Source organism: Dermacentor albipictus, chromosome 5 (assembly GCF_038994185.2).
Source record: "Dermacentor albipictus isolate Rhodes 1998 colony chromosome 5, USDA_Dalb.pri_finalv2, whole genome shotgun sequence".
NCBI lineage: Eukaryota > Metazoa > Arthropoda > Arachnida > Ixodida > Ixodidae > Dermacentor > Dermacentor albipictus.
Window position 1 is genome coordinate 128,708,347 of NC_091825.1, and position 13,822 is coordinate 128,722,168.

Sequence of the window (13,822 nt, forward strand, 5' to 3'; positions counted from 1 at the left end):
TTTCACATTCACCCCTACTGCAGCCTTGGCAGGTAATTTAACCTGCAACCTACTGCTCAGCAGCCGTAACTGGTAACCATGGTAACAATGGTAACTAAGGCAGCCTTGGCTGGTAATTTAACCTGCAACCTACTGCTCAGCAGCCATAACTGGTAACCATGGTAACAATGGTAACTAAAGCAGCCTTGGCTGGTAATTCAACCTGCAACCTACTGCTCAGCAGCAGGACACCACCACATCAACTGAGCCAACACGACATACTGATGGATCAATCAAGGCACCTATGTACACACCTTCCTCAAGTTGTTTCAAAACTTGACATGTCTAATTCTGCTGCACAGCTATTCCAATTCTACAAATGAATCAAGCTGATCACAGGGATCACCATTTAGCCTCACTTGGCTGAAAAGATTAAGATGTAGAGTGCACTAACCTCCATTCTCACTGCTTCTCCTCCCTTCACAATAGGCACTGTCTTCCCAGCATGGATCCGGTATGGCCCGATCGAGTGACCATTAAGGTTGCGAATGGCCTTCACTGCAGAAACGAATGAAAGCACTCAATGCTTGAACAAAGCAAATCTGTCACCTTGGGAATAAGGCTGCATTCTCTGCCTACAACAGGCTACATAACAGAGGCACACCATCTGGAGCACTGCTATGGGCAGCGAAATGGTTGACGTCACACCACGCCATACACGACCATGCTCTGTGTCGGTGCCTTTCATTCAAGTAGCCAAACCATTACCTTCTTTGCAAGCACGTAGTTTTTACATATGCGCCTACTTAGTGCCCCCTGACCCTTAAAGTCACCCTAACAAAAGGGTACCTGGAATTAAAAACCTGCGAATAGTTAGTACAGCGCATTAAGCTGCAATACAGCATTGAATTATGGGGTTTTGCGTGCCAAAACCAATTTCTGATTATAAGGCACGCCGTAGTGGGGGACTCCGGAAATTTGCACCACCTGGGGTTCTTTAAGGTGCACCTAAATTTACGTACACGGGTGTTTTCGCATTTTGCCCCCATCCAAATGCGGCCGCCGTGGCCAGGATTTGATTCGGCAACCTCGTGCTTAGCAGCCCAACACCATAGCCACCAAGCAATCATTTGCAATACAGCATGATCCACAAGTAACAAAAAATAACTTAAATGTTTAATAAATTACAAGGTATAGTTTTTCAGAAGAATGCACAGAGGAACAAAAATTTTTAATAAGGAAATCTCGTATGAACAAGAGTAGTGATACTCGTCACCGAGAAATGGCACTCTTGTAGTTTGGACTGAAGTGCCACCTGTCAGGTGATACTATTTGACTAACAAAAAAATAACGGCAAATTAAAAGTTGAAACAAAAAAGGCATTTCCATGCCCTCCGCAAAAAACAACACCTTGCTACAGTATATATTTTTGTCATCTTTTACTGTTTATTTCACATTTGGATTTATGCTAGCTACAAGGTGCGCGCAACCTACCTACTCTATATATCACAGCTTTGCTCTCACCCTGGTAAGTCTTGCCATCGAGTTCCACTTCGTAAGATTCCATGACTTCTTGAATTGCCTCGCCAATGTCACAAAGCCTGACATCTATTCCAGCCGTCTGCAATGCAACAAAAGTAAACAGTGTTATTAAGTAGTCTGGAAAGGTAAAAGCATGTGCTGCTGTACTGCAGGTCTTTAATACCGGTGCCACACGACCACGTTTGATCACAATCAAGCCCAATCCAAATCGATATCCTCGACTGCATCTGGCTTCACTGAGTGCACAATGCCCTGGCCGATAGAATACACCACCTTTGTGGCCTGAAGCTGTAGGAGCTGCATGTAACTCGCGCAATTGTTGAGGAAGAGCAGCACATTCCTCTTCTGCTTCTTCATTTTGCTGTCGAACTCCAGTAGCCACTTGTTGAAAATATCCTTTGTCATCCAGAGGCTTTTGTTGGAATCCATCTACAGGAATGTGCACATGCCGCAGGCATAGCAGTCTTCGTGGCTTCCCTATAACCAGCAGCCTTGCTTTTTCACTCCCGTCCATATTGCAGCAGAAGAAAACATTTACGCACTCTTTCGACTTCTTGCCCCATGGCATGCGTCGGCAAAAAGCAGGTCTTTGCTGGCCTCAACTTGCAGAAAATGCCACTTTCATCGGCATTGAAAATGTCGCACGGTGCGTATCCTTCGAGGTGCACTGGGGAAAGCCTCGGCTTTCAACCTGGCCGCAACAGTGTCATCAACACTGGCCGCCTCTCCAGAAAGGCACTTGAAGGCGATTCCACGCCTTAATTTAAATTGGCTGAGCCAACCTTCAGTGCTAATGAACACGTCTTGGTTCAGAACAACGGCAAATTGCTCCGCGCGTTTCCATAGAGGCAGACCATTCCCAAAAATGTTTTGCGAATGGGCGCCACGAAGCCACACAAGCAGGGCCTCTTCAACGTCGGGGAGTAAAGCCTCACAGAGTCAAAACCTCTTGGGCTGCAAGTCGCCCGAAACTTTCTTTGCTAAGATTGCCTCCTTGGCGCTGATGATAGTATTGATGGCTCACTTCAATAAGCCAAAGGTGACGGCAACGTCCAGCTGCTTCTAGCCATTCTCAACTTGCTCGATATCAAGCTTGTTCGTCAAGGAAATCTGATTGCACTTCATCGCTTCTCGTGGTTTACGATGCATGGCGTTGGGTGATCCATTCGACTCCATCACACTGCTAATGTCCTGACAGTACGTCCGCACGCACAGGTTGACAGGATAAACAAAGCACACATTGTGCTGAACATGAACGCCACAAAACATTTTATTCCGAGATGGCGATCTACCAAGGGAACACATTTTTTTCTTTCTTAACTTTGGCAAAAGTATTATGCAAGTATAAGTGGCAAGTAAATACCGCTTTTATACTCTTTTCTTTTTTTCTGTTACGATTTGAGTCAATGGCCGACTCTTTTAATATGCTCTGTTAGACAGCAAACAACTGCTCATCGCTACAACGGAGATCAGTGACCTCCGTTCTTACGTACTGGTACTTCGACATTAAAGTGCTACTGCTTATATGAAGTTGTGCACTTCAAATCTTTGATCTCTTTCTCTTATTTTTTTTTTATTCGGATGACACTGCAATCATCGCAAATCATCCATCATTATATCAAAAATTTTCAAAGACAGCCCAATTTCAAGCCAGTCGAATCCAAGCCAACTACGGCCCCCTCAGAACAGCCGCCGCCTGTGTGCATCCTGCTGGCGCTGTTCCCATCCCGAAATTATGCCAAGCGATGTTTGAAGTTGGAAGCTATTGAATTTAGGACATCCGTGGTACAGAAATCCGCTCTAAAGGAGTGCTGACCAGCTTGCTGGCCTTATAGTTTAGTCAATTATATCCTAATGTACGCTGTATCAGAATCCATTGTATGCGAAGCTCAATCAATGGAAGAGATAGGAAGATCAGCATAATGCCGCAAATTAATACATAGTATCCGAACGTCTGTTGTAAACAGATCCGTTGCAACGAGGTTATACTGTATATGGTAGTTTTTGATGTTACTGAAACTTTAGTCATTTCTATGACATGTTCTTACCCTTATTCCTGTATTAGTGGCATCTCGTACCGCTTCTAGCAGTTTGTCATATTTGTTGTTGAAAGTCAGGGTGAAGGCACAGTCAATAATTTGGCCTGGAAAGATCAAAACAAATACACAGTCACATGTTATATAGAAAAGTAAATACTACTGAACATTTGAAACAACAGGTACATATTTTGTAATACATTCAACCAATGCATTTCTTAGTTATAAATAATTAAACATACTATGATATTAAACTCAGCCAACCACAGCATTGAATGTTGGAACTCATGTCAATAGGAAAACTCAGGCCAGATGCATACATTATGCAGTATACCAAATAAACCATTAATCACAAAAAAACAGTAAACCAGGACTTTTCTTTTTTTAGGTCATGGCAAACGGGTGCACGTTTAATCGAGGGCGCGTTAGAATCAAGTAAATACGGTAAATGGAATTGCGAATTAAATGGAACAACTGTCTCTACATCATTCAGTCATGCATTTTGGTAATGCAAAAAGCTCTAATTGGTATCAATATTTTCACATCTTTCTGTAAACAAAACAACAGATGGTGTTGTGACATATCCACAAGCAGAATTGGCTTTTATTTTATTTTTTTTCCTTTTCAGGAAACAGCTAAGCTCTGAAATTTCTTTTGCAAAATGAGACGTGTCCATGTTTGCTTGTGCGCATGTGACATCATGCTCGTTAATTTAGTTAGTAGGCGCTTGTTTAAAAGTTTATATGGCCGATAAAACTAACATTTTCTCTAGGGAGAAGTCCATTCTTAAAAAGTGGTTGCAAGGACTCAAGCACACAATAACTGATACATTTTTGCCCACAGCAAGTGCCAATACCACAATAAAGTTTGTGAACCCTGTGCGTCAAAGTGCCTTATCATTTTCTTCGTTTTTTAACGAAAAAAAAAAAACGAAGAAAATGGTTTTATGGGTTTGGCTACCCGAGGTCTCAGTCCCTCAGGACTCAAATAATGTTCTTATCATGTCATGTCATGCATTCATTGTTTTTGTGCTTATCGCTTCTGAAAACAGAGCTGCCTACCTCACATTCTGGCGACTTCGTTACTAAACCAAGGATTTATACCGAGGAATTACATTGTGCGGAGGAACTTAAATACTGGGGTTTTACATGACAAAACCACAATCTGATTATGAGGCATGCCATAGTGGGGAACTATGGTTTAATTTTATTCTCTTGGGGTTCTTTAGTGTGCTCCCAACCTATGGTGCACAAGCACTTTTACATTCCGCCGCCATCGGAATGCACCGGCCGTGGACAGGATTGAATCTGTGACCCCACGTTCAGCAGCTCAACATCACAGCCACTGGGCTACTACAGCAGGTAAGATAAACTTGCTGGCAAAATTTCCAACCTCTTGTAAAATGCGCGGTCCCCCTCACAGCACACAGCCATTCACAATCACATAGCTCAACAACTCTGCTGCTAAGGTTAGCAGGTGCAAACGTGCAAGTTTACAATGGTTAGGAAGACAAGAGCCAAGCTAAGACAGACAACATAACAAGACAGAAGATGCCTTCTCAAAGAGGGCCACCAACTGTGATCTGCTTGCCATTGATGTGTGTGCCAAAGTCAATCTTGCACACATCGTCGTAGCCCAGCACCGTTGGGTCGCCTGCGTTCGGTGTGTAGTGTGCGGCACAGTGATTGAGGGAGCAACCCGTGGGGAATGCAAGCCCTGCGCTCAGCCCATTCTCCTTGATAAGTGTGCGAGCTGTAGACTCCAGGGTTTCACTGCAGTAAAAATAGAAACAAATGAATGAGACAGTGATTGCAAACCTTTGCTTGGCAAGTTCAGACGTGTGCAACTTAACAAGACCAAACTCTGGACGGAGTGAATGATGGGTCAAGCTATCAAGATGCTTTATAAGAATACTTCAACATCAAAAGTTTTTCCAAACAGTATCACATTTTTTCATATAGTATATCCCCAACCCTGGACAATGCTCTTGCTCCAGACTACAGTCGCCAACAGATAACTTGAACTCAATGATGACCACCATAAAGTCCGACTAATCAGAAGTCCGAAATGCTGAAATTGGCATAAATTACGTGACTTTATTTCACAAGTGGCCCCCCCAAGAAAGGTGTGCCCTATTCTCAGATCGCCACTTTCGGGGATACCTCCAATTTTGCGTGATTAGCGCAAGACACATCAGCGTCTACAAGTGATGGAATCCTTGGCACAATGCTGGAAAGGCTGTTGCGCACCGACACGTCCAGTGCTAATCATGCGAAATATATCGAACATGAAAGCATCTTCGAAATTGTTCATTAAGGAACAAGGAAGCTTGTTGACACATTGGTATGTGCACATACCGTAGCTGTGATTTTGTAGTGATGCTGTTTCTTAAGCTATCCCTATTCGATTTTTACACTTCATCAATCCGTAGTGAGAGCGACACTTCGCCCGCATCATCAGTATCCCTGGATCAGCTGGCCATGAACGGTGGGCGATAAGAGTGACATAGAACCAAGCAGAAGGCACCGCTACAAAATTGCAACTTATATCTCAACCACTGTCATGCTGTTGCCACAGAGACGAATGTACAGTCAGTGTGTCCTCTGCCACTTGAAACTGCTTGAAGCAGCAGCCCAGGACTGTATTACTATTAAACACGTAAATTAACAAGCGTTAGACGCATGGAACTTACCTCGCACAAAAAAAAAATGCAAATTTGAAGTGCAGCCTTAATGATTTAATGTCTTGGCTTCTCCTGTAGTCTGGGCACTGACGGCAACTACTAAATCGAATAGACTTCACTAGTTTCGATTTCGAGGAGGAGCTGGCAACATGGCTGACGACCATGCCAGCGACTTATCAAAATAAGGATATTGCTATTTCTGCTAGATTTGGTGGCCAAATTAGTATGTGTTGTGATGACCGGAGCGACTGCGCAGGACAACTAAGAAAGAAAAGTGTGTGTGGAGGCGTGGCTTGCAAGAATGAGCGCATGCCGGGCTTCGATGGAGGACGGGTCGGCGGAAGGAGCTCGGACCAGGGAGGACCTGTCGGGACGTTTTCCGGGGTGTTCGAGGCAGTTACCTGTCCGCTTGGGTGGCTGACTGTTCATGGACCCAACTGGGCCCGCCTACACACGAGCAGCTGACGGTCCACTTGGGCACTATCGAGCACCGCAGACCACTGAGGCCACAGAACGGCTCTGGCGACTGACCGTCTGCCCTGTTCACCATGCTTGCGGTGCCACTGAGGGCCGCCGCCGCCGCAACCACACAGCCCTAGAGCTCGCACAGCTGCCAGCCGTGCTGACGCTACCTCACCGCTACCTCGCCCTTGCTGTCTGCTGGAGCCAGGAGAGCTCACCGCCAACAGGCCAGTCCAGCTACGCGAGCTCAGAGCGACAGGCGTCTCTTCCTGCCCTGGTACTTGGGCGCAGCAGCTTCGCCTGCCAACACAGCCGCGACTGTTCAGCCTACCGTGAAACCTCGCTGTGGTACTACGGGTGGGTGAGTTGCCGGCGGAGTGACGACGAACACTTGAAGTCGACGAACTCTTGTGCGTAGCCGCAGACGATTAGAGAAGCATAGCAAAGGCATTTTAAAGTTTTTCGAAGTGTTATACAGTCGAACCTCGATATATCGAACAGCGCGGTGATCGCAAAATAGTTCAATATAGCCAGAATTCGATATATAAAATCACGTAGAAAACGCGTTAAAAACTAGCACAAATCAATCAATGAACCAATTGTGGTGCAATAGATACATGAAGCTTCAAACAAAGTATTTATTTAGTTCGCTGAAAGTACTGAAGCAGCGTAGCCTGCTTCATATTGGCAACCGCGTACTTGACCACAGCGTCCTCAACATAGTCCAAACGGTCCACAAGAGACAGTCCAGTGCCTTCTATTGCGCCGCAGTAGCGGCGTACAACGGCCAAAGCAGCTACAGCCTCAGTTGCAGTCGGGAGCGGGGCAATATCAGCGCTTGCTGGATCAGCCTCGGCAGCATCTTCGTTTGGCCGCTCAGCAGTCACTTCTGCCGCGATCTCCACGTCTGTTAACTCCGCCACTGTTTCGGAGCTGTCATCACCGCCAACGAAGTCCTCAATGCACATGATGTGTGGCTCAGCACCGACAAAGCGCTCCAACTGGCTCCACGGCTGCCTCGATCACGCGCGCACGGCAGGGGCAAGCCTCGCCGTGCGCGCGTGGTCGAGGCGGCCGTGCTGGCTCCAAGCCGCCGCATGTGTACGCCGCTACGTTCAAATGGCGCCCTCGGCGCAACCGATGTGGGCAGCTGTCGTACGCAGCAGTCTGGAATGCCCATCGCGCCGCCGCTATTTTCGAGAGCGTTGCGGGAAAGCTCGCCTCCAGTCAACAGAGTGCACTTGGTCTGGGGCGGTGGACTTTGATATATCCATTTTACATCCGGCCCCGTTCGAAATAAAGAATTAAAAATGCATGCGATTTTCCATGTGATATAGAAATTGTTCGATATGCACAATAATTCGATATATCCGTGTTCGATATATCGAGGTTTGACTGTACGTGTTCATGCGTACTGTGTGCTGGTAACTGCCATACGCACCCTCATATACAGCAGATAAATGCAATGTTGAGTAACCATGTCTTCCTCACTGTGTGTCGAGCCTCTAGGTCCACAAACTGTTTCTATCACATTTCTATCACCGTTTCTGTTATAGAGAGAAACTCTTGCCGGGCACTGCCGATCAAGCGGCGGGCCACGTATTAACGTCCCCGGTCCTGGCCCTGCTGAACCAGGCTTCGCCCTGGCTTACAGCGCTGTCCTTAGAGGCTACCTGGCGGATCCTGCTGTGGCCAGGCTTCGCCCCGGCTCCTGACGCTTCAGAGACGGGCTGTGTTGCGGCGTTCATCATCGTGCTACGCTGTCGACGCTGACTTGCACCACGGCTCCTGTGTTGACAAGATAGGCTGCCAGACAGTGTTCATCGCCATACCTTACCCGCCGAGGCCAGGCTGCGCCCCGGCTCCCGTCACTGTCATAGTGACTTGCGGCTGAGCTACGCCCCAGCCAGATAAACTGATAAACTTGCACATCCTGATGCTGTGAAAGTGCCTAAACGGTGTGCACGTTCAATCTCGGATTCCGAGATGCTACTGCCCATCATGGTGGACAACACGGCAAGCGCTTTCTGCTCGGTTTGTTGCCATGTTTCACGTGCGTCAGGAATATATACGTATGTTTATGATTGGATTATCACGTGGATAACTATGACCTCGAAAACTGAGGCGACAACTAAGTTATTATTAGACGGACACCAAATTGCCCAGTAATTTGCAAACGTACTATATTAACGAAATCCTAAAAAAATTCCAGTTTCATAATTGCTAATTAGCGATAACATTTGAAAAACGCAAGACGCGACACGAAAGATAGCAAAAGTGCAAGTTAGTTGTAAAATCATATTTTAGAAACAAATATCAAAACAGGCATACAACTGAAAGTCTTGTTTCTGCGTGTACGAGAGATGTAGACAAACTACAAATTCACGTGCAGAAAAGCCCATAAACAGAAATAGCGGTATTCGGATTTAATGACTAACCGAAGTTGCGAAACACATACAACACGACCTACAGCTGACCAAAATTATGGACAAGAGTACGAACTTATATAGCCTCTGCTCATACTGCAATGACTTATAATTATTATTTGAAGCAAACTCTCCCCAATTCCCTTCCCCACGCAGAGTAGCCTGTCAGCGATGTCTATACGCCGGCTAGAATCTCTGCCTTTCATTAAAGGGTTCTCTCTCTCGCACCTTGATCATCGTGTTTCGGTAGCGGAAATTTAGCAGCTAGCCCAAGAGATTGCTTGAATTGGCAGAAACAGTCACAAATATTTAAGATAGTAAATCAGTGCTACGACAGTTCCAGAAAGCAGGGCAGTATGATCATCAAGTAGTGTATCACCAAGTAGTGATCATCAAGTAGTTCCTGCTAGCAAGGTATCTAGGGTGAGTGAGTGAGTGAGTGAGTGAAACAACTTTATTTGGTCCACTATAGACGTAAGCAAACTCGACGTCACCTGGCTAGGCCCACTCGGGGACCATCAGGTGAAACCTAGACGGCCCTCTCACGAGCCCTCTGGACTCGGCTGAGCTACGCCCCAGCCAGCGCTACCTCACTGCTGCGGCTCGACTTTACCACCACTGGAACTGTGAATTGTGCAGAAGCTGAACTGAGTTCAGCGACAAACCTGTTAAATGTACTATCTGTATTTATCCTTACGTGTCTGTGTCTAGTCTCATGTCTGCGGTCCGTGTATAAATTTGTTCATCTTTGTCTTGGGTGATTCCTTAGTACATCTGGCTGAGCTGCACCCACATTCATTTGCCCACAGTGGTCATGCAGTCGGAGTCTGAATTATTGCACAGCACAATGTAAGATGTCAGAAATTTTGGTTGCCTCGTTATGTTAAGTCTGTGGGGCCAGTGGCGGTACTGTCCAAGTCCAAATAGTTAAGCATGTCAGAATTTGAATACATGTTCAAATTAGTATCAGTCAGCGACTGTACTACAATGCACAGAAGAAGGAAAACAATGCACATAACCCATGCAGTTACTCACACACAACATGCAAGTCTGTAAAAGCAACCTGGTATACCTGTCGGTACAAAGTATACATCTCAAAGCAATCTTGTTTCATATACACACACACACAAACAGAAAAAAAATATATATATCCTTATTTGGCTGCAATAACGTTTTAATTCTTGTTCTCTTCCAAACTCTTTGATAAACTTGCACATTGGCAAACACAGCTAATCTGCTCTACCAGCATCGACGTCGAGGCAGATGAGGAGAACGGCGGCTGGCTAGGGACTGGCCACTACCTAGGAAGCGAAGCAATGCTTGGCTCTGATCACGTGCAGCCTACACGAGGTCTTTGGGAGATTGATCCGCCGAGGCAAATGACCGTCAGCTCGGGCCTTCTGTTTAGTAAAAATATACTCCTGTTTATTGTGGCTCGTCGTTATCACAGATTTTGCGCAGCACAAGATTCGTGACCACGGACAGCAGACATGGCTGATGACAATCGCAACACTTCCAATCTGCTATAATCATGTACAAGATCGCAGTATACGTAAATAAAATAAAATTAAAGAATGCTTAATCATCTAACAAAGAACATTTCTTTTACTCACCATATTTCAATCATAGTCATTCCAGGCTTTATAACTTTCAGCATATACTGCCGTGTCTGAAATCAAAGAAGCAAGTGGGTGAGCACAGGGACAACCAAGGTTCTCCCCACAGTGAGTGGCAGTGGAAATGCTGCCCACCGCTCCACTTAACTAGTCAAAATTTTGATTCTATATTTACTCTATCCTCATGTGTTTTTTTAAGACGTGGGGAAATATCAGAAAGAAAAGTGACATAGAAGTGGAGAAAACCGCACTTTTTTAGTGTGCTGTCGACTAAGAAATCATGCAGAAAATCGGGTGTCAGGAGGTGCACTTGCACGCTGGCGCGCACAACTAGCCCGACTTTCCGTTGACGTAATGCTGTCATTTCGAAACCATCATAAAAGAGCAGAGATCTGACCTTCAGACAGCCGCAGCACCATATTTTGCCATGCAGAAGTAAGTGCAAAAGAAGCAAACAGAAAATTTTAAAACTAGCACAATTTATTACTGCTGCCATACACACACAGGATGCATTCATATTCGCTGATGCAGATTTGAATCGCCAGCACATGATTTGCATGCATTTTGACAACTGCAAGCTGTGCATTCCTTTGTCATTGCAAAGTTTTGCACTCTGAGTATCATGCATCGCTGGCTCAGGTTAGTTTCATTAATGCTTCCAACATGCGAAATTTGTGAATTTAAAATTCAGAGAGAGGCTCAGCTGCTAGTGCATGTTGCAAGGGACAATAAGGCAAATGGCGAATGGCAACTTCAATGGTGCCATTTTCCTAAATTCTGTGTGCTAATGATGTCCGAAAAACTGAGCGAGACGCTGTGCGGAAACCAAAACTTTGACAATATCCAAAATTGATCGGCAACATGGCGGCATAGTTTTTTGGCTTGTTCTGGCTATGAGTCACGTCAATGGCAATGTGACTAGTTTATCGAAGCCATAACTGCCGATTCTAAGTTTTTAAATATATATTCGCATGTTCTGAATATGAAAATTCTGAGCAGCACTGAAATTCGATCTGAGGCAAATAGCAAATTGCATAACATTCGATTGAATATTCGAAAATCTAGAATATTTGTCCAAGCCTGTATAATACACAAAGCTATTAGCACCTTTAGTTTCATGGCCTTCCAGCTGCCATAGATTTAACTTGGTCCCATGGCAACGTCTATGCATTTTGCAGCTGAGAACAACACACCAGTTGCTTCTGCATATCGAATGCTGCCACCGTCTCACTTACTTGCTCACAAACACTCCAAATATGGTAGTAATACTACATACACTGATGAACATCTGTTCTTGTTTTAAAGAAAAATGTTTTTCTTTCCAAGTGAAGGCAATATGTGTTCCAGCAAAATTTCTAAAATCAAATCAAATTACAGTGTTCCATTGTCTAAAAACAACACTGGGACTACGAGAGGTGCAACAGTGGTGGGCTCGGAATTATTTTTGAAGAACTCTGGATCTTTAACATGCACGAGAATATGAGCACATGAATGTTTTGGATTACATCTCAATCAGAATGTGACCACCACAGCTGAGTAGCCGATGTTTTGTTTAACCTGTTGGATTACTTGAACGTCCCCGCGGCACCGTCTTATTCTTTATTGAACTAATGCATAATGGTGACTGAAGTTTCGCTTGCTGCACGGCGTCTCGCTCAATTTCTCGAACAGAATCCACATGCACCACGTAAGAAAAATGGTGGCCTTGAAGAAAGCCAGCTCCATTCAAGTTGTTAAGTGTTGACTTTTGGCCTAGTTGGTACATCATGCAGGTTTTTTGGTGTAGCATACCTAGTACATGGACACAAGGAACAACAGGACATGCATGCAGCGCTGCGTGTGTGTCCTGTTCCTCTTTGTGTCTATGTCCTAGTTGGGCTATACCGAAAGAACGCCGTTCAAGTTGACCCCCATACTAGGGTAGCCGTACTCTTGCTTTTGTTGGCTAACTGGTTTTTTGGCTCCTCAAGAGCCACACAGTCACTGTGAATCAGTCTGCACTAATTCAGCAAAAAACTTTGGTCGCCAACTCCCGGTGAAGCAGCACTTGTTAGGCCTAACAGCCAAGACAGTGAGGCCGTCATGAAATATCACTGCTGACCTGTGTGGTGGCGGACAGCAAACCATTGAAAGTTTTCCACTTAACGAATGGCTCATTTATGGTCCGGCCTGGGATCATGTGCATGACTGAGGGCCGTAGAAGTAGTGTTCGAGACCACGAGCGACAAATCGACAATTACGGCGAGCTTGCCACCAAGTTCATCTATGCGTTTACTGGACAGAACATCTGGAAAAGATTAAGCTCACATGCATGCTGACAGCACCGAGCTGAATTTGTGCAAGAAGCTGAAATGCCAGGGTCATGCAGTTAAGGTAGCACTTGGCAGCATCGTGACTACACAACATACACATCAGGCTGCGAGATGGGCAAGTGCAGAACGTTCCGGCGGCCTTGACAATAGAAATTTCAAGTATGCTGAACCACAAGACTGAGCAAAAGTCAATAAACAAATGGTTGGTACTGCTGGCAATGCAAAAATGTCGAACACACGTTTTTGCATATAAATATCTGAATAACAGCAGTTAAAAAAATTTTTTGCAAAGATGAAACTCTTGCAACAAACTTTTTTTCTTTCTTCTGGCTGTTGCATCAAGGTTTTATGCAAATCTCACAACTATTCGAACACTTCAAAATTCTTCGACTGTAGTACTGCTAGTGTTTGCTTCAACATCGCTTCGAACAAAAAAAAATTGATGTTCACACAAGCCTAATTTCTGAAATTTCAGGCTGAAATTCCAGCACTGGAACATCAGTTTGATGTCACGGATTTCAAAGTCCTCTTTTTTTTTTGTATCTGGACTATTATGGTCCAGTAAATGTTCTTAAAACGTGTCGAGTTTAGTGTTTGACTGCTTTAAAATTCACTGCAGCTCATCTTCGATAAAAAATTAAATAGGCTCATATAGATATCACCAATATCCATGGCATCCCACCAAACTGCTGTGGGAACTTCAAAGTGGCGTTACACCCGTCTTGTCTTAGAATGTTTTCTGGCTTACCAAGCCTCCTGTAATTGT

At 45.0% G+C, this 13,822-nt stretch overlaps 1 protein-coding gene across 1 annotated transcript in view; it reads right to left on the reverse strand.

The window, feature by feature from the left end:
* Positions 1-13,822, reverse strand: part of und (methionyl aminopeptidase und) — a 38,815-nt gene that overhangs the window by 20,075 nt on the left and 4,918 nt on the right. Inside the window, exons 6-10 of the mRNA XM_065437682.1 lie at positions 10,742-10,797; positions 5,148-5,329; positions 3,570-3,664; positions 1,504-1,600; positions 434-537 (exon numbers count right to left, since the gene is read on the reverse strand). Coding sequence (XP_065293754.1) covers positions 434-537; positions 1,504-1,600; positions 3,570-3,664; positions 5,148-5,329; positions 10,742-10,797 — 534 coding nt within the window. The remainder of the gene's footprint in view (positions 1-433; positions 538-1,503; positions 1,601-3,569; positions 3,665-5,147; positions 5,330-10,741; positions 10,798-13,822) is intronic.